This window comes from Thalassophryne amazonica, chromosome 19, assembly GCF_902500255.1.
Source record: "Thalassophryne amazonica chromosome 19, fThaAma1.1, whole genome shotgun sequence".
Lineage (NCBI taxonomy): Eukaryota > Metazoa > Chordata > Actinopteri > Batrachoidiformes > Batrachoididae > Thalassophryne > Thalassophryne amazonica.
Window position 1 is genome coordinate 32,396,617 of NC_047121.1, and position 21,702 is coordinate 32,418,318.

The 21,702-nt window shown below is 41.1% G+C and overlaps 1 protein-coding gene and 1 long non-coding RNA gene across 2 annotated transcripts; one reads left to right on the top strand and one right to left on the bottom strand.

The window, feature by feature from the left end:
* The first annotated feature begins 31 nt into the window (after positions 1-31).
* On the top strand, positions 32-12,513 carry oip5 (opa interacting protein 5). The gene is made up of 5 exons (XM_034195638.1): positions 32-292; positions 7,509-7,578; positions 10,636-10,758; positions 11,330-11,411; positions 11,752-12,513. The coding sequence occupies exons 1-5, from the start codon at positions 121-123 to the stop codon at positions 11,842-11,844; spliced, it is 540 nt and encodes a 179-aa protein (XP_034051529.1). The 5' UTR covers positions 32-120; the 3' UTR covers positions 11,845-12,513.
* LOC117532319 lies at positions 12,065-21,068 on the bottom strand. Its single transcript, XR_004566836.1, has 2 exons — positions 20,783-21,068; positions 12,065-15,023 (listed from the first exon to the last, which is right to left on the bottom strand). It is a non-coding gene; the product is annotated as an uncharacterized LOC117532319 (long non-coding RNA).
* Positions 21,069-21,702: the final 634 nt, after the last annotated feature.

A 21,702-nucleotide genomic window follows, 5' to 3' on the forward strand; every position in this document is an offset into this window, starting at 1 on the left:
CAGTCCATCACTCAGCGTGCTGGCGCGCTAAATTAAACAGAAATGGTGAAGAAGAAATGATCCTGTTTTTGTCTCCTAAACGCGTTTGAAGCACGGAACAAATAAATGAAGTAAAGCTCCATGGAATTTGAAGAAAGCATCTTAGTCCAACTCACCGATGATATGCAGCTATCAGTGGAGGCGGAAGCCAAAGATTTAATGACTTTCCACTGCCAGCGGTGTAACAGGGTGCTCGGAGACTCTCTCAGCGTTTGCGGGGAACTCAAAAGTTTGGACTTCTTGATGTGTCTGAGTGAGTTCTGCGCTTCCTGCTGGTTGTGTGATAGAAAGAGATTTACGGTAGCACTTTTAACGGTTGTACTGTACAACAAATTATTTGTATTTTATATTTTTAAGATTTTTTTCTTTATTTTGGATCATTACACGAGAAACATACAGTCATGAGGGTAGTGAGTGAAGTCACCCCACTCCAGCTATCCATGCTTATTTTTTTTTGTAAATCATTAAGAATGAGGGGAGGTGATGTAGTGGTTAAGCGTTGGGCTTAAGACCAGAGGATCCTCTGTTCAAATCCCAGCCTGACTGGAAAATCACTAAGGGCCCTTGGGCAAGGTCTCCCAGAGTTGCTCCCGGTGTGTAATGAGCATTTTTCATGGCAGCACCCTGACATCAGTGAGAGTGTGTTTGTGTGAATATGAGGCATCATTGTAAAGCGCTTTGAGCGTCTGATGCAGATGGAAAAGCGATATATATAATTGCAGTCCATTTACCAATTTTTAATGAGTAATTTAAAGTTAGAGACTTGCCGGTGTGATGTATAGAACTGGACAGTGCTCCCTGCTTCTCCCTTCAATGGGCTTTTTACTTGACAATAACATTCCCCAACCTTAAAACATCATCTTACTCACAAAATTTGAGTAAGAACAGTGTATTGTGCCACTGGTGTGTATAAATAATTTATTTTATATAATGGCTGAGTGGATCCTTGTCATTTGATTGTTTCTTTGTATGGCACATGACATGGATTATTTGTCCCATTTGTGTTGCATTGCATTTAGAGTGCAGTTTGGTTCCATTTAAAGTGCAAATTTGGTTCCATACGTTGCACTCTGCACATGCACGCGTGCCCACACGTATGCTTGTGCGCACACACACAAAACACTGTGCTGCCTGGAGGCTGTTAGCAGGAAGAAAGAATAAAAAGCTGGACTAATTTCTGACGTGATTTTTTTTTTTTTTTTCTCGCTGCACTGAGGATGTACACAGTCTGTTTTTTGGCAGTACATGTGTGCACAAGTGGTGGTGGCCAAGTGGTTAATGCGCTTGGTTTCAGTGCAGGAGGTTCCGGGTTCAAATCCCACCCCTGCCACATTTCTCCATGTAATGTAGAGTTGCGTCAGGAAGGTCATCCGGTGTAAAACCTGTGCCAATTAAACATGCAGCATTCAACATGCAACCTTGGATTTGATGTGGCGACCCCGAGTGCAAACAAGGGAGCAGCCGAAGGGACTTACTTTACACGCGCTGACCCAGTTGCGTGCGTGCGTGCGTGTGTGTGCGGCGCGCGGGGGGCGATGACCGAGACCACGATTTGATTGAGCTAACTGGCGATGCTAATTCTTGTAACACATACACCATATCTATGTGATGTGATTTTTGGCTGGACTGAGGAATTACACAGTCTTTTTTTTTTTTTCCTTTTTTTTAATCTTTTTTTATGGAAGTCTGAAGTCAGTGCACAGCATCACTGGACTACATGTCACAATTTGGACTTTAGCAGCAGTGGAACACCAAAATGTAAGTCCCTTTTCTGTTGTTTATAAATTAATAAAATATCAAATGACAAGGATCTCTTTTACCCGTTATATAAAATAAATAAGGAACGAATATTTAATTTGGTGAAAGCTGGAACAAACCATTCAATGAAGCTTCGCCTCATTGAATGGTATGTTCCAGCTCTCCCTTCCAAGATGGCGCCACGTGAAGGTGCCCTGGTATTCTGGTGCTCCCTGTTTTGTCTGTGAATCACGTGTCATCGTTTCCCTACACCCGCGAGGAGCTTCTAAACATCAAATCATCAACACCCACGGACATTACGCCAGTTTTTTTAGTGCCTGCAGCTGAACTGGTTCACTTTTTGGCCAAAAAAAGTGAGACGACGGCGGAGAGGAAAATGAGCTGGAGCGCTTGTGCGCCTCAGACGAAGGGGCACGCGCACGCCCCTACCTGGGATCTTTCTCTCCAACGTCCGCTCACTCCACAACAAGATGGATGAGCTGGCACTGCTGATGAAGAAGAATAGAGATTTCTCCTCATCTTGTGTACTGTGTTTCACGGAGACGTGGTTAAATGCACAGACACCGGACTGCGCTCTCCAACTAGAGGGATTCCAACTCCTCCGCGCAGACAGAGACCGAGCACTCTCTGGTGGAAAAACAAGAGATGGAGGACTCTGCTTCTATATCAACAACGCCTGGTCCTCCGATGTGACTGTGATCTCCCAACACTGCTGTCCCTCTCTGGAATATCTCCTCATAAACTGCAGACCGTTCTACTCTCCACGTGAGTTTAACTCTTTCATACTTTGCTCTGTGTATATTCCACCGAGCGCGGACGTGCACAAGGCCGAGCACGTGCTCGCGGATCAGATTATGAGCGTGGAGAGAGACTTTCTGGACTCTCTTGTTATAATTCTCGGTGATTTTAACAAAGGGAATCTCAGTCAGGAATTACCAAAATACAAACAGTTTGTTAAATGCCCGACCAGAGAAGGGAGCACGTTAGATCATTGTTACACGACAGTGAGTGGTGCGTACCGAGCGGTGGCCCGTGCAGCTTTGGGACTATCAGATCACGTGATGGTCCACTTGATCCCCACGTACAGACAGAGACTTAAACTGTCTAAACCTGTTGTGAGGACGTCTAAAGTGTGGAGCAATGAAGCTGTAGAGGAGCTACGCTCGTGCTTGGCCACCACGGATTGGGATATGTTTGAGGCTTCAACAGACAGTCTAGATGACTACACGGACACTGTGACATCATATATTCATTTCTGTGAAGACAGCATCATCCCACAGCGTACCAGGGTGAGATATAACAATGACAAGCCCTGGTTCACACCTAAACTCCAGCAGCTCCGTCAGCAGAAAGAGGTGGCTTTCAGAGAAGGAGACAGAGACAGCTATAGAGGTGCAAAGTACAGATTTAGCAAGGAGGTGGCAAAGGCTAAATCCATGTACAGCTCACGTCTGCAGCAAAGGTTCTCTGCCAACGACTCGGCCTCTGTGTGGAGGGGGTTGAAAGAGATCACCAACTACAAGCCCAAAGCACCTCGGTCTATTGACGACCTCAAGCTGGCCAACGACCTGAACGTCTTCTATTCACAGTTTGAAGACAAGGACTCACACCTCCCCATCCCCCACACAACTGGATATTCAAACACTCTGGACGTCCCCCCTCTCACTGCTGCCCTCCCCACTTCCCCTGTTGCCCTCTCGGTCCAAGAGGAGGACGTGAGGAGACATTTCAAAAGGCTGAATCCACATAAGGCCCTGGGCCCAGACTGTGTCTCTCCTGCCACCCTGAGACACTGCGCTGATGAGCTGGCCCCAGTCTTCACGGGGATCTTCAACACCTCCCTGGAGTCATGCCATGTTCCAGTCTGTTTCAAGTCCTCAATCATAGTTCCAGTCCCCAAGAAACCACGCATCACTGGACTTAATGACTACAGGCCTGTGGCTCTCACGTCTGTAGTCTGAAGACCTTCGAATGCCTGGTTTTATCCCACCTGAAGTCCATCACCGACCCCCTCCTGGACCCTTTGCAGTTTGCCTACAGAGCCAACAGGTCTGTAGATGACGCCATAAACCTGGCCCTGCACTCCATCCTGCAGCACCTGGACTCCCCAGGAACCTACGCTAGGATCCTGTTTGTGGACAGCCTTTCATATTTCATATTTCTTTTTTTTTATCTTATATTTTATCTTATTTTGACACATATGTTATATTTTATCCTAGCATTTTATCTCTTCTTAATGTTGCACCATTGTACCGAAGCAAATTCCTAGTCTGTGAATCCTGTTCACTGGCAATGGCAATAAACTTATTCTGATTCTGATTTCACCTCATGAAATATTCATACCATTGAACTCATAAACATTCATTATTTGTATAACATGAACCTATCAGAATTGAAATATTATGTTACTACAGTGGGGTGACTTCACCTGGAGCTAGTTCGCTATGAACCGTCATGAGTTACCTTCATTTTTACATCTGATCCATTCTTCTTTTCCACTCTTTTATATAATATTGTATTACAACTAAGTCAGAACAGAACATGACGTGTCATCATATCCAAATAAAAAGAAAAACAAAGTGCCTTTTTTAATTACACAAAAGTTGGGCATTTTGGGGAAATGCACATCCACTTCATCCAAATTTCCTCAAATTCAGTCCTGGAGCCTCAAAGAAAAGCTCATTTGTTCCATTACATAGATGTCATATATGATATTATAACACTCCTTAATAGATGGGGTATCTTTCTTTGTAATTGCTTTTCTAGCTGCCACACTCAGTATTCCAAACAGTTCCTTAGTTCTAATATTTGTGGCTTTGGAGGTTAAGGGCCCAAAAAATAGTTCATCCCAGTTGAAAGTAATTTTGAGTCTAACGCCAAAACGTGAATACCTTTGGACACTCCCAAAACGTGATGTGATAGTGGTTGGCATCCTGCATCCTCGAGCAGCTGGATGTGTCTGAATAATGAGATGATTGAGTCGGGGTCATAAAATATCTACAAAGGCTCTTCCAGCTCCTCTTAGTCTCCCTTTCCCATTTTTGTTTGATGTATGTGTTATTTACTATTTTTATGTCCTGTAGTCTCTTATAACGTCTTGACATCACTTTTAGCCCCGAGACATTTTTAAATGCTCTAATAAAAGCTTTTAATAGGTTGTTTTCAAAAACAGCGTTACTCTCTGTCATGGAACTGTTAATGTAGTGGCATACCTGTAGAAATCTATAGAAATTCAGATGAATTTTAAATGCTATTTTCTCTCAATCTGGTGGCTCGAGGGCCAGATAAGTCCATTGAGCCAGTATGCTGTGGCCCACAACACATTTGTTGTCATGTCATTCATGACTTTTTTTCTACTGCATGTGAGCGTTGCAGATGTCTTTGGATCATACTGTATATGTTCTATGGAGTATGGGAAGGTTTATACATGCCGATTTGGATGTGGGTCATATTGGAATTCTGCTGTGCAAGCAAGACTTCTGTCAATGGGCAAAGCCATTGCACAGTTTTGGAAGCATTATGGCAATTTTTATTTGTCTTTTTATTCCGTCAGTCGCACATCCGGGCACAACGCCAGCTGGTGTAAAAACAGCCAAGCCGGGGTGGATTGTTTAAGTAGCACAAAGTTTAATTTGATACGATTTTCTTACACTATAGCCACTGTTTCAATTCAACAGCAAATAACACTCGCAAATATACACTGGATATCTGTAGTATAACTGAGCTGCGTGTTTTCACGTCAGTGAGGTACTTGATGCCGAAGCAAACCAAAAGTGACATTGCTGTGACCCGTAGAATACATTTCAGAACCCTAACCTTAAACAATTTAAAAGAAAATATGAAGTGGATATTCTTCCGTGACTGGAAGAGGACTTACTTTGGCTATTTGTCTGGAACACCCTGTGACGGGAGCACGAGAGAGTAACGCGGGAGGGGGGTGTCTGGTGGGGGTTGTGGTTAGGGAAGGGAGAGGGTTAGATTAGGGTTAAGGAATGGGGTAGGGTTACAAATAACAAAATAATAAAAGCCGCGTCACAAAAAAACATTAAAAACCCAGTGACCCGCTAAAGTGGATCAGGTGATGACCAATCACAACATGTTCCGGACAGATAAGCAAAGTAAATCCTCTTCTGATCACAGAAGAATATCCACTGCCGAAAAAATAATTAGTAAGTTGCTGGACAAATGCGATCTCCTTGAATCCAGAGCTTTGTTTCAAATTCAGCAATATGTTGCACCCTTCAGGAGGTAGCGATCAGTTTTGGCAGTGCAGAATCCTTCAAGTTAGTTAACTTACAGGAAATCTCTTCAGTTATGTAGCCCAGGCATGTCAGCAGGCCAAAGGCAGCAGAGACAGCAGGATAAATCCAGTTCTAAGGGCCCTGTCCCACTGGCGTTTAGGAGGATTTGCGTATGGATTGCGCACAAAATTGGCCCATATTCACCAAACATCCGCAATATCCGTGTAACATGCCTGTATGAGTCAGCCGTCACCCGAACACGCCTGTGATCATCCGCAGAGGCATGCATGTCCGCAGCCAGGATTTTTGAGTAGCTCAAAAATCTGGATGCGGATGACATCCCCCTTACATACTCCATTTATACTCAATTCATACTCACTCTATGCGCTGTATGTCTGCCATTAACCGCTGATATCCGCAACTGACGGGGATTTGCGGCTTGGCAGCGGACCGGGACAGTGTGTAAAACAGATATATATCGTACCTAACACGTCCACATCACAAACTAAAATAAGTTGTAGCGAATGCATACAGATTAGCCATGAATAAAGCATTTTTATTACATCTGCTTTGCAGCTGATTTGCGGACAATCTGTGAATGCATAACAAACACGTCACGTAAACCCAAAGTATTATATGTGGCAGAAAGCGACATACCTGCCAGTCAGTGCCGGTCCGGCTGTGTAAATCCACAAAGACGTAATAGCTGCTGCAATCCAGGACTTTTATTTAACACCAACAAAAGGAAGAGTTGCTGTAAATTCACGCTGAAGTCTGTTTTCTGTGACACTCTCAAAAAAAAAAACACTGTCTCACACCCCGAGCGGCTTCCCCCCTCTCACTCCCCAAACTCATGAACAGTTAATCCTCGCATGAGAAAATGAACATTAACTCTGTGATCAACTTGTCCAAGTCCAGCAAATGCTCCTGAGGCTGTATTGTTGGTGTGAATAGTGATGCAGAAAAGGAGCGAGTGCGCTTCTTTTATGACCGCAATGCAGATGCCGTGCACGCACAACACGTGTGCGATACGTTCATAATACACCCGTAATACTGCCATGATAATCTCGATGTGTCGGATCAGTTTCCTCACTACATGCGTTATATAACCGTGATTGTTCATCATATATTCGCTATATATTATTAATATATCCGTAATTCATACTGGGACATTTGTCATTTTTGGCCATTTTTGTTGCGGACGACAACGAATGCCTGCAATTTGTATACTCAATTCATGCGCAATTAATCCTCTCCCCAGTGGGACAGGGCCCTATGGGTTAGCGTCCTGAAGTCAGAAAGCTTTTCGGTTGTCGTCTGGCCACACAAAGTTCAGTCATTTTTCAGTATTTTACAGTTATTACAGATTTTGTTGTGTAAAATTTGTAATTTTTTTTTACATTGCAATATTTGTCAGACCTATTTGATAAAAGAAACACCTTCCCGCTGTTAATGTTTTTGTCTCGTCAGAGGTAACGGATGACGTGATTGTCACTGATGAAATGGAATACTCGGGGCATAAGGGGAAACTGGCTCATTGGTGAGTAAATTCAACTGCATGTTTGGTTTTACCTGCACATGTTTAATGTCTGTAAAGTAGTTCAGGCATTGTGTTGGGAGTTAACCTGAATGGTCTGGTTAAAAAGCTCTGTTTTATTCGGCTGTCTCACACACACAGGGAAACACACATTAAATTAGCGAGAGTAAATCCTCTTCTTGTGTTTATTCCCAGTTTCTGTAGCACGAGACGATGAGTCTACAACTTTCCCTGGATGGGACACTTGCCCATTACAGGTTATGGACCCAGCTGAGGCTGCCTGCTATAGCAGCGGTCGCAAACTGGTTTCTAAAAAAGGCTGAAAGAGTGCAGGTCTTCATTCCTACCAGTTACATTTCACAGATTTCCCACTACTTGAAGGAGAACGAAGTGACATTTTTACCTTAATTTTACAGTTTGGGAGTAATTTTGATGGTTAAATGACTTGTTTTGGGGAGAATGGGGGCTCTCTCTCCCCCACCAGGGGTCTTGTAGCAGAAAACCAGCCTTGCAACTTCAGAAGGAGAGTTTCTGGTCCCGCAAAAAAACACAAAACTATTTTACCACACTACAACACATACACGCTCCCCTGTCGAGGCACTAGTGAGCTAGCATGTTCTATAAGAATAAGCCAGCGACTTTATTTCTTATATGTTCATAATCATGACAGAGCCAGTGAAGAAAAGCAAAAAAAAAAAAAAAAAGGGCCACTGTCGCAGGAAGCGAGAAAGAGGAGAAGAATGCCGTGACAGAGCAAGGGGTCTCACACAGGTCAAACTTGGTCATACTTTATTGGAATAGCAGAGCTGAAAGCTAAAGAAGGGTGAAAAACTGATGCAGACCTGCCTTCCTGTGGCTGGAGGAAGCTTTGGAGAGGAGTTCACAGTGAAAGCATGACATTTTATTTCCTCACTAATCGTGGTCATCTTTGTAGATAGAGAAACAAGCAGAGGGAGAGATCATGAACATGGAGTGATGGGGAGAGGAGCAGAGGCGAGACAGGCAGAGAGATAGAGGGAGAGGGCAGAGAGAGAGAGATCTGCCTGAGCTGAACTCTGTTCTCTGTGTATTTTTGGATTGTCGCTTTGTGACATATGTATGCAATGCAAAAAACTGACCAAACTTACATAGTTCTCCTTTAAAATGACATTCCTTAGTGAAATTACTGAGTGCAGTTTCTATCTTGAGCCAGTTTTAGGCAACTGGCTTTTGTCTTCCAAAAGAAACCATCACATTTAAATTTAAATATAATGCGATGATAAAATACCATGGGCCATATAAGCATTGTGTTCTTTAATTATTAAGATCCTATTGCCTTACATACAATTTGTAGATGTTCAGCAAACTCCCTCTATCAATCAGTCATCAAAAACTATACGAGGTCTGTGAGAAAACTATCCGACCTTTTATTTTTTTCAAAAACTATATGGATTTGAATCGTGCGCTTGCATCAGACAAGCTTGAACCTTCGTGCGCATGCGTGAGTTTTTTCACGCCTGTCGGTTGCGTCATTCGCCTGTGGGCAGGCTTTGAGTGAGCACTGGTCCACCCCCCTTGTTGGATTTTATTGTTTAGGAATGGCGGAGCGACTGCCGCTTTGTTCCATGAAAACTTTTTCAGAAACTCTGCCAGACAGCCAGATGGAAACCATTTGGAAGATTCAGATGGCTTTCGGTGAAGATTCTAACGGTATCACATGGATTAAGGACCATTAAAACTGGATTAAAAATGGCCCACGGCAGCTGAGGGCGCCCCGCGCCCCGAATGGCCAGACGGGCTGGAACGAGCAGATCACATCCAAATTTAAGGCTCTGTTGATGCAGGACGTAGTGTGACTAGCAGAGAAGTTTAAGAAGAGGTCGGGATCAGCACTTTATTGGCACATTCCACTGTTAAAGGAGATTTTGTAATGAAAGACGTGCGGACGGATTCGACGCAGCCGCTCATGGCGCGGGACGAACAACACCTCCGTGTTGGAAACCATTCGTAAGATTCAGACGGCTTTCGGTAGCTTTTCAGTCGAGTGAGTATCCAACAAAATTGTTTAACAGCTGGGCATGTTCCAACTTGTCCTGTGAGACTTCCAACACGGAGGTGTTGTTTGTCCGGCGCCATGAGCGGCTGCGTCGCAACGTGCGAATCTGTCCGCACGTCTTTTCATGACAAAACAGTGCTGATGTCCAACTCTTCTGCATTTCTCTGGTAGTCAGACGACGTCCCGGATCAAAAAAGCGTTCACTTTGGAAATGAACGGCACATTCCACTGTTACAGGAGTTTTTTTGTCATGAAAAGACGTGCGGAGGAATTTGCGCGTCGGGACGGAGGCGCACAACAAAAAAGCAACGCCGTGATGAAGCCTCACAGGACATGCCACGCTTTTTTTGTTGTGCGGGCATGTCCAGCTCGTCCACAATTTCTTGGATAGTCACACGACTGAAAAGCCACCAAAAGCAGTCTGAATCTTCAGAATGGTGCAAGAGCTGGGCATGTTAGAACATGTCCTGTGAGACCAACACGGAAGTGCTTTTGTCCCGCGCCATTAGTGGCTCCGTGGCAAATTCCTCTGTTCCTCTTTCCATGACAAAAACTCCTGTAACAGTGGAATGTGCTGAAAAAGTGCTATGTCCACATCTTCTGCCATTTCTGTAGTAGTCAGACGACGTCCCGGATCAACACAGCCTTCACTTTGGAAATGATCTGGTCGTTTCAGCCTGTCGATCGCCGCTCGGAGTGCTCACAGTGGACATTTACCTAAGATGAAAATTTCAGACCCCTCCATGATTTCTAAGTGGGAGAACGTGCAAAATCGCAGGGTGTTCAAATACTTATTTTCCTCACTGTACATCACCACCCATTTGAAAGTTACTGATTTCGGCTCTGAATGATCAAGATAACAGCCAATAATCACATAGCAGCTGGGTTTTATGTGCATGTAAACAAAACCAGTTGATTTTGCAGGTACCTGTATCCATCTTGGGTGTACACTTTAGCTATTATAGAAGTTTTCATAACCACCTTAGTCAGCTTGTTGTACAGTTCAGTGTCTAATGTTCTTTCAGCATCTACAGCGCTCTAAAATGCAGAGGCTGCTGCTCTGCTGTTGGGAAAGTTGTTCATTCAGCCCCGCTGCAACTGGCTGTGATTCGCTCCGTCTTCCTCCTCTTCAAAGCAAACATCAACTGGTAAACCCTGTTTTCTTTTTTAACCAAAACACACAAGCAAAGGAACCTCTTGTTGTAGCTTCACTGGTACATGAGAGCAACCCATGAGTTTTAAAGCCTGTTGGAGATGGAACAACCAGTTTTACCTAATGCTCTGTAGACATGCACTTGGGGAAAAAAAATCCACTTTGAGATTTGTTAGTGCTTAGAATGTACGTCTAGATTTCTTTCATATTACATTTTAAATGGTGAGATCATGAAGAACACACTACTTGATAAATTTATGTTACAGGGCCATAAGCCATTGGGTTGTTTTTCTAATTTTAGGAAATTATCTGTTGAATTTCAGAGTTATGGCACCACTGATTCCTTAAGATCTTATTCCACGATAATCTTGTAAAACCATGGTCTGCTGAGTGTACACTTGTCAATCTACTCACTCTATCATTTTTATTGTCATAGTCTTTACTGTACATTTTTATTGTTGCATTGTACTATCGTTTGTGTGGATGTCGTTTTCCCAAATTTTGGGGGGTTTTATAAAGAAATTAAAATAGCAGCTTTTAACTGTTTGTGCTTTATCCCCCTGCAGCTACATCCTCAACTGCGGCTTGATGGTGACGGCGTCCTCACTCAGTTTTGACCTGAAGCCTCTCCAAGAAGACATGAATGAGGTGAGACAGCAGACTGTATCTATCATTCAGCCTTTTTACACGGGATTAGTTTTACATGGAGAGACAGAAGAATGTCATTTTCCCCCAGGATGTCTGGAATATTTATGGTCCATTCATACAGAATAAGAAATCCTTGCATAAAACCATAGGCTGATAAAGTTCCATATAAATATAAAAAAAAAACTTGGCGGGACTTGCTACTCAAACATGGTGATGGTGTAGAAAAAACAATGAAATAGAAAAAATGTGAAAGCTTTCTCGTAATACGAAATGGACCAAAATGCTCTTGTTGATGTTGAACCTTTCCTGAACCACGGCTGTTATTCTCATTCCTGTGCAGGTGAAACAGACATTTGAAGAGCAGTTTGATAAGATGTCACAGATAAAGAGCAGACTGTCTGACGGGAGCACCACCACAGAAATGGACAAATAGCGTGAACGTACAGATTGTCTCCAGTCCTGTGTTCAAGACCATGTTCTCATTTGGTTTGATCTTTTGTATATTTGTTCATATTTGGTTTGGTGTTCATTAAATCTAGTGGATGACACTGCAGGTGACACTAATTTTACTTGGGCACACGTCAGAATGTCAGCATAATAAAGTTAACGTTAGATACAGTTTTTACTGGAATAAACAATGCGTAGTCGTCAAATTGGCACCATGCTGCATTTATTGCTGAATTTCTGATACAGATTCTTTTAATACTTGATACATAGCCAGACAAGAGGCTCACACGTACTCAGCATGCCCGTTTCCTCTCTCTGGAGTGCATAGATTCTACACGTCCACCTCCTCAGTGGAAAAGTTGAACAAAGTAACGTTGCTAAACATTAATTAAGCTTTGTTTTCTTGGGAACAGAGGTTTGATCAGTGCCACACTGTGGTGCTTCTTCCACTTTGATCCTTCAGACAGCAGCAACAATAAAAACCAGCTCCTGTTAACGTATTTGACTTTAAGTGGTGTAGTTTGCGTCCGCTCAGAAGTGATTATCAAAGCTCAGAATCCCCAAGCATTTTACGCAGTATCTCATACGAACACTTCATGATCCTACTTACACTCATTCACATTACAAAATTGGATTATTGCATGCAATACAAAAATCATTCGTCATTCTAAATCATGCATATATTTATTTTTTACCCATATATTCAAGTTGCTACTTGCGTTTAAATTGTGATTATAAATCCCCACAGAATGTTACAGGGTTTTTTAAACACATTATTCAAGACAGAATGATGTCGATGACAATGCAGGTTTGTACCAAAAAAAAGTGCTTTTCTTAAATTAGTTGTGTCCTTGCAACCATGTGGTTTATTTTTATTATTTTAAGAAGAGGGTTAGGTTGGATTATACTGCAACAAGGATTAAGATTTTATTTTTTTAAATGCACAAAACATCTCTCATATGAAATGATTAAGTTCTAAAAGAATACACTGCATGGAAAACAACCTATGAAGTATTTAGCTTAATTTGTGTCCTCTGTTAAATGACACCAGGTTTCTTTCCACATAATATTACAGAATCCTTTAACACTTCCACCCTAAACACATGCATTACTGTAGGTTATTGCTTCTAAAACACTAATTAAATACAATTTGTGGATTAAAATATGATACAAATGCTAAAATTATGAGTTATGTACATTAGAAAGTCGTATTGAGACCCTAATTTATGATACTACACTGTTTCCTTGCCTAAGTCTAGAACTGAAGTATTTAAATCTACTGCGTTATGCTAAATCATATTTTTCTCCATGTAAAAACTACCTACGTTGATGCTTTGAGGTTAAAGAAAAGTAAATTTTTTGCCTCCCCACCAGATAAAAATCCAAGTGCTGGTTATAATACCAGTTATTTTCAAAACTACAAGTTATTAGACAATTTAAAGTGACTTCAATCAATACTTTGGGTCAGATTTAACATTTGGATAATACTTGCAGCCTCCACCTGGGGTAAAAATGAGAGCCATCACTGGTGTAAGATCAATAAGCATGCTGGGTAAAACACTTTGTACTAAAAAAAAGTACTACACCAACCTGTTATCTTTTAATTTTACTGAAGTGGTTTCTACAGTTTTGCATTCCACTTTAGTATAGAAATCTGTTTCACTATTCTTCATGAAGCAAGCGTCATTACTAGTCATGCATGGCTACCATAATGTTGGCAGCAGAGGCCTGTTAAATAAGCTAATGCACATGAGTCTATACATTTCTTAATGGAAGACATTGGTGATTTTGTTGCTTTCAAACAACTTGTCACTTGTTTATACAATATACAGTTTGGTTAACAACATGACAGTTAAGATCAAATATTGCACAAGTCCCAGAATACATGTTCCTCTCCCTTCTTTAACAAAACAAAATGCACACATCTAAAAGTGGACTTAAAATAAGGTGGATGAAAAAAAACATCAGGGTTACCTTGAAGTAAGGACAAAAAATTCTTTAAATTTAGCCAAGAGTTTGGGGAAAGTCAAAATCATGTTTGATTAAAATTCTACTGTAACATGGTGGAAAAGCAGACGTGGGTATCTTGTTTATGTGGTATTTAGAGTTCATTCTCTCCCGAATGATGTCAGTCATCATTCGCATGCTTACTACAAGACACAACTAGAACATTAAAATGAGGGCAGGACACTAAACCAAAGCATATTACAGATTAAAGGACATAATTAAACTCGAGATATCTACTTTGCAGAAATTGTGCTTCAACTGATGAGCATAATAACCAGATGCTACCTGAAACGGGTCATGCTGAGCTACAGGAGCAAGAAATAGATTGCTGCCCTCTTCAGATTAGATGCATAGGAGACCACAGTTCGAGTCTTTTTTTTTTTTTTTGTAATCAACTAAGAGAGGGCATTTGTTACATGGGCATCAACCTGATTTCTTAAAATCTATACCTGTGGTATCCAACTAAAATGAAATCCATCCAGAAATGATATATATCTGCTGTGGCACTTGCTCTTTTAAGCTACTTGTACTCATCACTCCTGATGGAGTTGTTCATCAGTGAGGTAGAGGGGGGGGGGGGGGGGGGAACACCATAGGAGTGTAATTTAATCACAGACCTTGATCTTTGCTACAGTATCTTGTGTCTTTTGTTTCTTTGTAGAAAATGGCACACGAATAACCTTCAACTGCTTTTATACAATTACAGGGTGGGGGTGTTAAATCGTGAGTTTGCATACATGCAGTTTCAGGAACTTCACAAATACATACTGGAAATAATGCAAAAACGGCTGAGACCACAACAGAAATCTGAACCTTTACAGCCTGCTTATGGAGTTGTGAGTCATGATCAGGCTACATGTAGTCAGTATGTACATGATGAATTTAAGACTAGCCTGAGAAGGACATTCTTTGGCAGATGTCCTATGTGACAACATAAGAGGCAAGGACAAGAAGGGATGCTGTCGAGGAACGTGCTCCAACAACTTGGTAATGTCAGGAAGGAGGGGCGTGTGTCCAAGAAGCCCAAATACGTCGTCTTCACAATGGCTGCTGACTCATCTCCTTTGAGGTGATGCTGAGCCGTCGATACAGCTGCTTCTGAACTGATGGGTCAGGGGGACATCACTCCACTCTGGACCTTCGGTGACTGTAGTACAGCTGCATGAAGTGGAAACACACCCTAAATGAAATGCAGGTTCATTTCATTTCATTCGAAAAATTGGATAAGGTGCATTCAGAGGTCATGCCTACACTGAGGTAATTCCTAAGGAAGAGGGGTTCTAAATTTGGGCCTACAAGTCTTTGTGGTGTCATAAGGCCAGTTCTTGAAATACCAGGAAGCAATAAAACATTTAGAATTAGTTCCCGAGCTTCCACAAAATTTTGATCAACTCTTTGTAGGAGAATGAATGCTCAAATAGTTTACCATTCTACTACTTCCAGTATGGTGGTGAGTAGAGATGTTCTGATCAGGTGTTTATTTTTTGTGCCCGATGCTGATCCAAGTCATTTAACATAGAGTACAGGGGTGGTGGCCAAGTGGATAATCCGCCTGGTTTCAGTTCAGAAGGTTCCGGGTTCAAATCTCACCCCTGCCACATTTCTCCATGTAATGTGGAGTTGCGTCAGGAAGGGCATCCAGCGTAAAACCTGTGCCAATTCAACATGCAGATCCACCTTGGATTTGCTGTGGCAACCCCGAGTGCAAACAAGGGAGCAGCCGAACGGACTTACTTACAGTGGTCTGACACAGTACTAGTATTTTCCTTGATAGTACCCTCACATAGAGCAGAATACAAGCCCATTAAAGGTCACCATGCATTTGGGGGGGGCGCACCTGCAATCTAAGATGCTTCTTAATGTTTGTATCCAGTCATTTATTTTTAATTAAGTGAACAGATTTCTTTCTTTGTCATTAATTCCACTTAGTGCAAAATAGTAACGGTAGGACAGAGTAATAGATTTTGATTTTTTTAGATGTTAAAAATACATTATTATTGTTGTATGTCTTCAAAAGTGGATCTTTATTTACTCAAACAACAAAAAACAAGGGGGCATGGCCTTTTTTGACTCCTCGCTGGCTATGCCCCTGTAAAGTAGCTCTGTAAACATGAGAAAAACACAAAGACAAGGAATAGGAAGAACCTCTATTTTATTTTTTATTTTTTTTTTTTACCTGTAGTTAATACTCTTTATACAGATTTAAATTTTTAGCATTCTTAAAACACAAAATTGCTGTTTTATGAGTCTGATCTGTTCACATTTTCCATCAATAAGGTGGAAATTTGTTGAAAGTAGCTATTTTATACATCTCTGATTTGATTCAATAGTTATTAATGATTCATTAATTATCAGTGGCTGAAATATAACTGGTACTCAAAGTAGTTTTTGAGAAAAGTATTTTGCAATTTTATTTAAGTTTGTTTTTCTTTACACACTGGTACTTTTATTTGTAATCGAGTATTAGTTCAACTTGGTAACTCTTTCCACCGTTGGCATTTGCACTATGAACCGGTAATTCTAGACATCAGTCATATTGGGGACATCTGCAATGTAGATGGTCCACGAATTTTGCAAATCTGAACTCTTTCCCAAATGCAATCTGGACCGTGGGCAGCACGGTGGCTTAGTACTTAGCACCGTTGCCTCACAGCAAGAAGATTGTAGGATTATTTCCTACCTGGTCCTTTCTTTGTGGAGGTTGCATGTTTGCCTCATTCCAACACTCAAAGTTTTGCAAGAAATGATGGCCATATTCTGGAGTAAAAAAAAAAAAAATCCACATTTTCCCAAAATTTAAACTCAACACCAAAATGAAAGATTTTCACATTTTAAACTATTACAGTAAATTACCACAAAGATCACAGCGATTTATTTATTTTATTTTTATTTTTTTTTAAACTGCTCCATGAACCACAAATAATGGGGTGGCACCCAAATACGCAATGTAAAGTTTTGGGGATGAAAATTTACAGGGTGATTCCATAATTTTTTCCTCAGAATTGAGTGATTCCATATTTTTTTCCTCTGCTTGGTCTAAAAAAGTAACCGTTACTGACTGCCACAATCTTTTTTTCTTGATTTCTTATAGTGTTTCTTAAAGCCAGAAAGTTGCCATTTGAAATGACTTTAGTTTTGTGTCATGTCTGTGATCTGCTTTTTTTCTACAAAATTAAACAACTGAATGAACATCCTCCGAGGCCGGTGATTCCATAATTTTTGCCAGGGGTTGTATGCGCTCTCTTTCTAGTCCTTGTCAGTACTCTAGCTGCAACATTTTCAATTAACTGAAGGCTTTTCAGGGAACTTTTAGGACAACCTGATAATAATGAATTACAATAGTCCAGCCTAGAGGAAATAAATGCATGAATTAGTTTTTCAGCATCACTCTGAGACAAGACCTATTAGTGTACATTTTTCAAAACTTACTATTTCTAACCCTAGCCATGGTGTAATAGTGGAAAAAAATGGCAAAAAACTGAGGAAAGAGGAGTTGAGAATGCTTGTTTTCACAGCCAAGCATATTGTGACCGACTAAACTTGACCTGCAGCTGTGGGTGGTACCGCCCTGCACTTGATCTGTGACATCACGTGCAAAGCCTCTACACATAGTGTCATCTGATTGTAAACATCCAGGTCAAAGGACAGGTAAGATGGCAGTCTGAGCTGTGTTCCTTCTACTTCCTCACTGACTGCTAGTGCATACTCCATTAACTGTTGGGCATTATCTACCATCTGGTTGTACATATTCAGGCTTTGTTCAGACTCCTGGATCACTGCTGCTGCCGCTGCGTTCATATACCATCGGGAATTACAGGGTAAACTCAGCCTGTTTGCTCAGAATTTTTTTAAATCTGGGTGGAGGGTCAGCTTCACCGGGCTCAGGCACCATATACAACCACTGGCAAAAATTATGGAATCACCGGCCTTAGAGGATGTTCATTCAGTTGTTTAATTTCGTAGAAAAAAAGCAGATCACAGACATGACACAAAACTAAAGTAATTTCAAATGGCAACTTTCTGGCTTTAAGAAACACTATAAGAAATTAAGAAAAAAAATTGTGGCAGTCAGTAATGGTTACTTTTTTAGACCAAGCAGAGGGAAAAAAATATGGACTCACTCAATTCTGAGGAATAAATTATGGAATCACCCTGTAAATTTTCATCCCCAAAACTAACACCTGCATCAAATCAGATATGCTCATTAGTCTGCATCTAAAAAGGAGTGATCACACCTTGGAGAGCTGTTGCACCAAGTGGACTGACATGAATCATGGCTCCAACACGAGAGATGTCAATTGAAACAAAGGAGAGGATTATCAAACTCTTAAAAGAGGGTAATCATCACGCAATGTTGCAAAAGATGTTGGTTGTTCACAGTCAGCTGTGTCTAAACTCTGGACCAAATACAAACATGGGAAGGTTGTTAAAGGCAAACATACTGGTAAACCAAGGAAGACATCAAAGCATCAAGACAGAAAACTTAAAGCAATATGTCTCAAAAATTGAAAATGCACAACAAAACAAATGAGGAACGAATGGGAGGAAACTGGAGTCAACGTCTGTGACCGAACTGTAAGAAACCGCCTAAAGGAAATGGGATTTACATACAGAAAAGCTAAACAAAAGCCATCATTAACACCTAAGCAGAATAAAACAAGGTTACAATGGGCTAAGGAAAAGCAATCGTGGACTGTGGATGACTGGATGAAAGTCATATTCAGTGATGAATCTCGAATCTGCATTGGGCAAGGTGATGATGCTGTAACTTTGGTTTGGTGCCGTTCCAATGAGATTTATAAAGATGACTGCCTGAAGAGAACATGTAAATTTCCACAGTCATTGATGATATGGGACTGCATGTCAGGTAAAGGCACTGGGGAGATGGCTGTCATTACATCATCAATAAATGCACAAGTTTACGTTGATATTTTGGACACTTTTCTTATCCCATCAATTGAAAGGATGTTTGGGGATGATGAAATCATTTTTCAAGATGATAATGCATCTTGCATAGAGCAAAAACTGTGAAAACATTCCTTGCAAAAAGACACATAGGGTCAATGTCATGGCCTGAAAATAGTCCGGATCTTAATCCAATTGAAAATCTTTGGTGAAAGTTGAAGAAAATGGTCCATGACAAGGCTCCAACCTGCAAAGCTGATCTGGCAACAGCAATCAGAGAAAGTTGGAGCCAGACTGATGAAGAGTACTGTTTGTCACTCATTAAGTTCATGCCTCAGAGACTGCAAGCTGTTATAAAAGCCAGAGGTGGTGCAACAAAATACTAGTGATGTGTTGGAGCGTTCTTTTGTTTTTCATGATTCCATCATTTTTTCCTCAGAACTGAGAGATTCCATGTTTTTTTTTTCCCTCTGCTTGGTCTAAAAAAGTAACCGTTACTGATTGCCACAATTTTTTTTTCTTGATTTGTTATAGTGTTTCTTAAAGCCAGAAAGTTGCCATTTGAAATGACTTTAGTTTTGTGTCATGTCTGTGATCTGCTTTTTTTCTACAAAATTAAACAACTGAATGAACATCCTCCGAGGCCGGTGATTCCATAATTTTTGCCAGGGGTTGTATAAGCCAGAATTAATCTTTTGTGTGGATACAATGCATTATTTTACCAAAAACAAAAAAACCACACTCCTACCACAAGCAGCTGCTGAGTTTGAAACAACAAAAAAGTCACAGTACTTGAACGCAGTGGCGGCAGCAGCGATTGCCTCCTGCGTGCACTTATTTTTTTTATTAAATATAATAATATGTGTAGGAATGACAGTCCAGCCCTTCTGTGCATGTGGCAACAGGTAGATGATTTAGATGATTATATAAGAGCTGTTCTGGAAGGCAGAATTCATGTTGTGGATCAGCTGCACCTGGTGGAAATAATCACACACGGGGAGTCAATGCGTGGCGTTCACAGACTGATCAATTTACTGCTCTAATTATATATTCAATCTTCTTTACTTATTTTTATTTCTCTCTGACAGTTTTGTGTTATAAATCAATATATATGGCTTAGTAACATGATACAGCAGCCACTATTCGGGGTTTTCATGTATCCCATAATCCCTTGCGCGCCAGAGAGTCGCTGCAGTCAAAACAATAGAGAATCCACATGACAATTTTAAATTAATATTATACTACAAAAATGTAATTTTTTATGCTTTTCATCACGTTAATAAGAGACTACATGTATGATACCCTGAAAACTTGCTAAAACAATTCTAACAAATAATCCGTGTCTGCTACATTTAATCTGCGTGTAATTTAATAAACGCAAACCGAATTTCAGACGTATTATATATATTAGTCTGGAACAAAGAGGACAAACAGTGTTGTAAAGAACAACAATCAAGACGTTAAAGAGCAAACTTCACTTTCCCCCAGAACGACATGATCAGGAGGCGAGCGTAGCTCACAGCAGCTCCCATTGAAAATAACAGAGAGACAGCCTATGATTCTCACGTTTACATAAAACAAACGCAATAACGTCTATAAACCCAGAGAATATATTCATGAGAGTTTTAGGCACAATATAAAAATAGTTTTATGTTACGATGTTAATGGTGTTGTCCGTGTGCAGCGGTTAAAGTGCAGCGTGATCAGAGCGTCTCAATGCAGTTCTCAATGTTACCGAGATCTCACAGTGCGGCGACCTCTCCGAAGTTTTACGGGATATGAAACCTGAAAAGAGCGAATGGCACACCAGCGTTATTTTTTCAGCCCTTGTGGGGCATATGCACTGATGACATTGACCATTACGCATCACTCACATTTCATCATTCACGCTTTTGAACCCACATCCGATACTCCGCACCTAATGCTTTCCCCTCTAGGTTACAAATGTAATTATAACATGAGGAAAAGGCCCCTGGAAAAGGTAATAACACTGGTGTGAAGTGAACACTGACCTTGCTGATTGTTGGTTCGTACGGTCGGTGCACTGTGGCTACAAACAAAGCTAAACAAAAGCCAGGCTTCTTCCTCTGCCGACACACGCTCCACACTCATCCCCAAAGTGGCAGAATACACAAAGACCAAACCGGGTGAAGACGCGGAGAATAAAACATTTCTCCTTCTCCTTCCTCACCCCTGGGGAGGCGGAGCGAGGAGAAGGGCCCCTCGTCTCCTTCCCTCGCAGACCTTCCACACTACGCCATTTTTGCTCTCCTGCTACGAGCCAATGGACGAGCTCAGGGATTGTTCGGATGACTTGTCCATCAAACGCAAAGCCCGCCCAGAAACAGTTTCCGTTTCTTCTGCAAAGCAGACAGCGCAGCAGCGCCACCTATTGAGCAAACGTGCACATTTTGGATACATCATTAAAAAAAAGTTCCAAATTTTACTTTTTAACGAAGACTAGCAAGAAAACTATAAAACAGAACTCATTGTACTATTTTACTGTCACACCAGTATGGTGTCGTATGTTATTTAAAATAATTTGTATGGCGTTAATATTTTTTCAAGACTAATAGAATCAATAAGCTGAAGTGGTTCTGCTACCTTGAAGCACTATTTGTACCATTAGACAACATAACCTGCCAACACTGCTGTTTCAGTAATTCCAACCACATTGAGCTGGAGGTGCTGGACTACACAGCTGGTGTTGACTGTAAGAAATCCATTAATGTTACAGCATCAACCTGCATTATTAATGTGCAGGAGCTACAGCTGAATTCATTTAATAAGAGTTGGGAACAAGGCTTTATCCTTCACCTACTTTTTTTTTTTTTGACAGAGCTGTATTTAAAGCTTATTTAAAAATAAGCTTAAAAATGGCTCAAAAAGAATCAAACCTATCAACACAGGTGAGATGTATTGTATATAATTT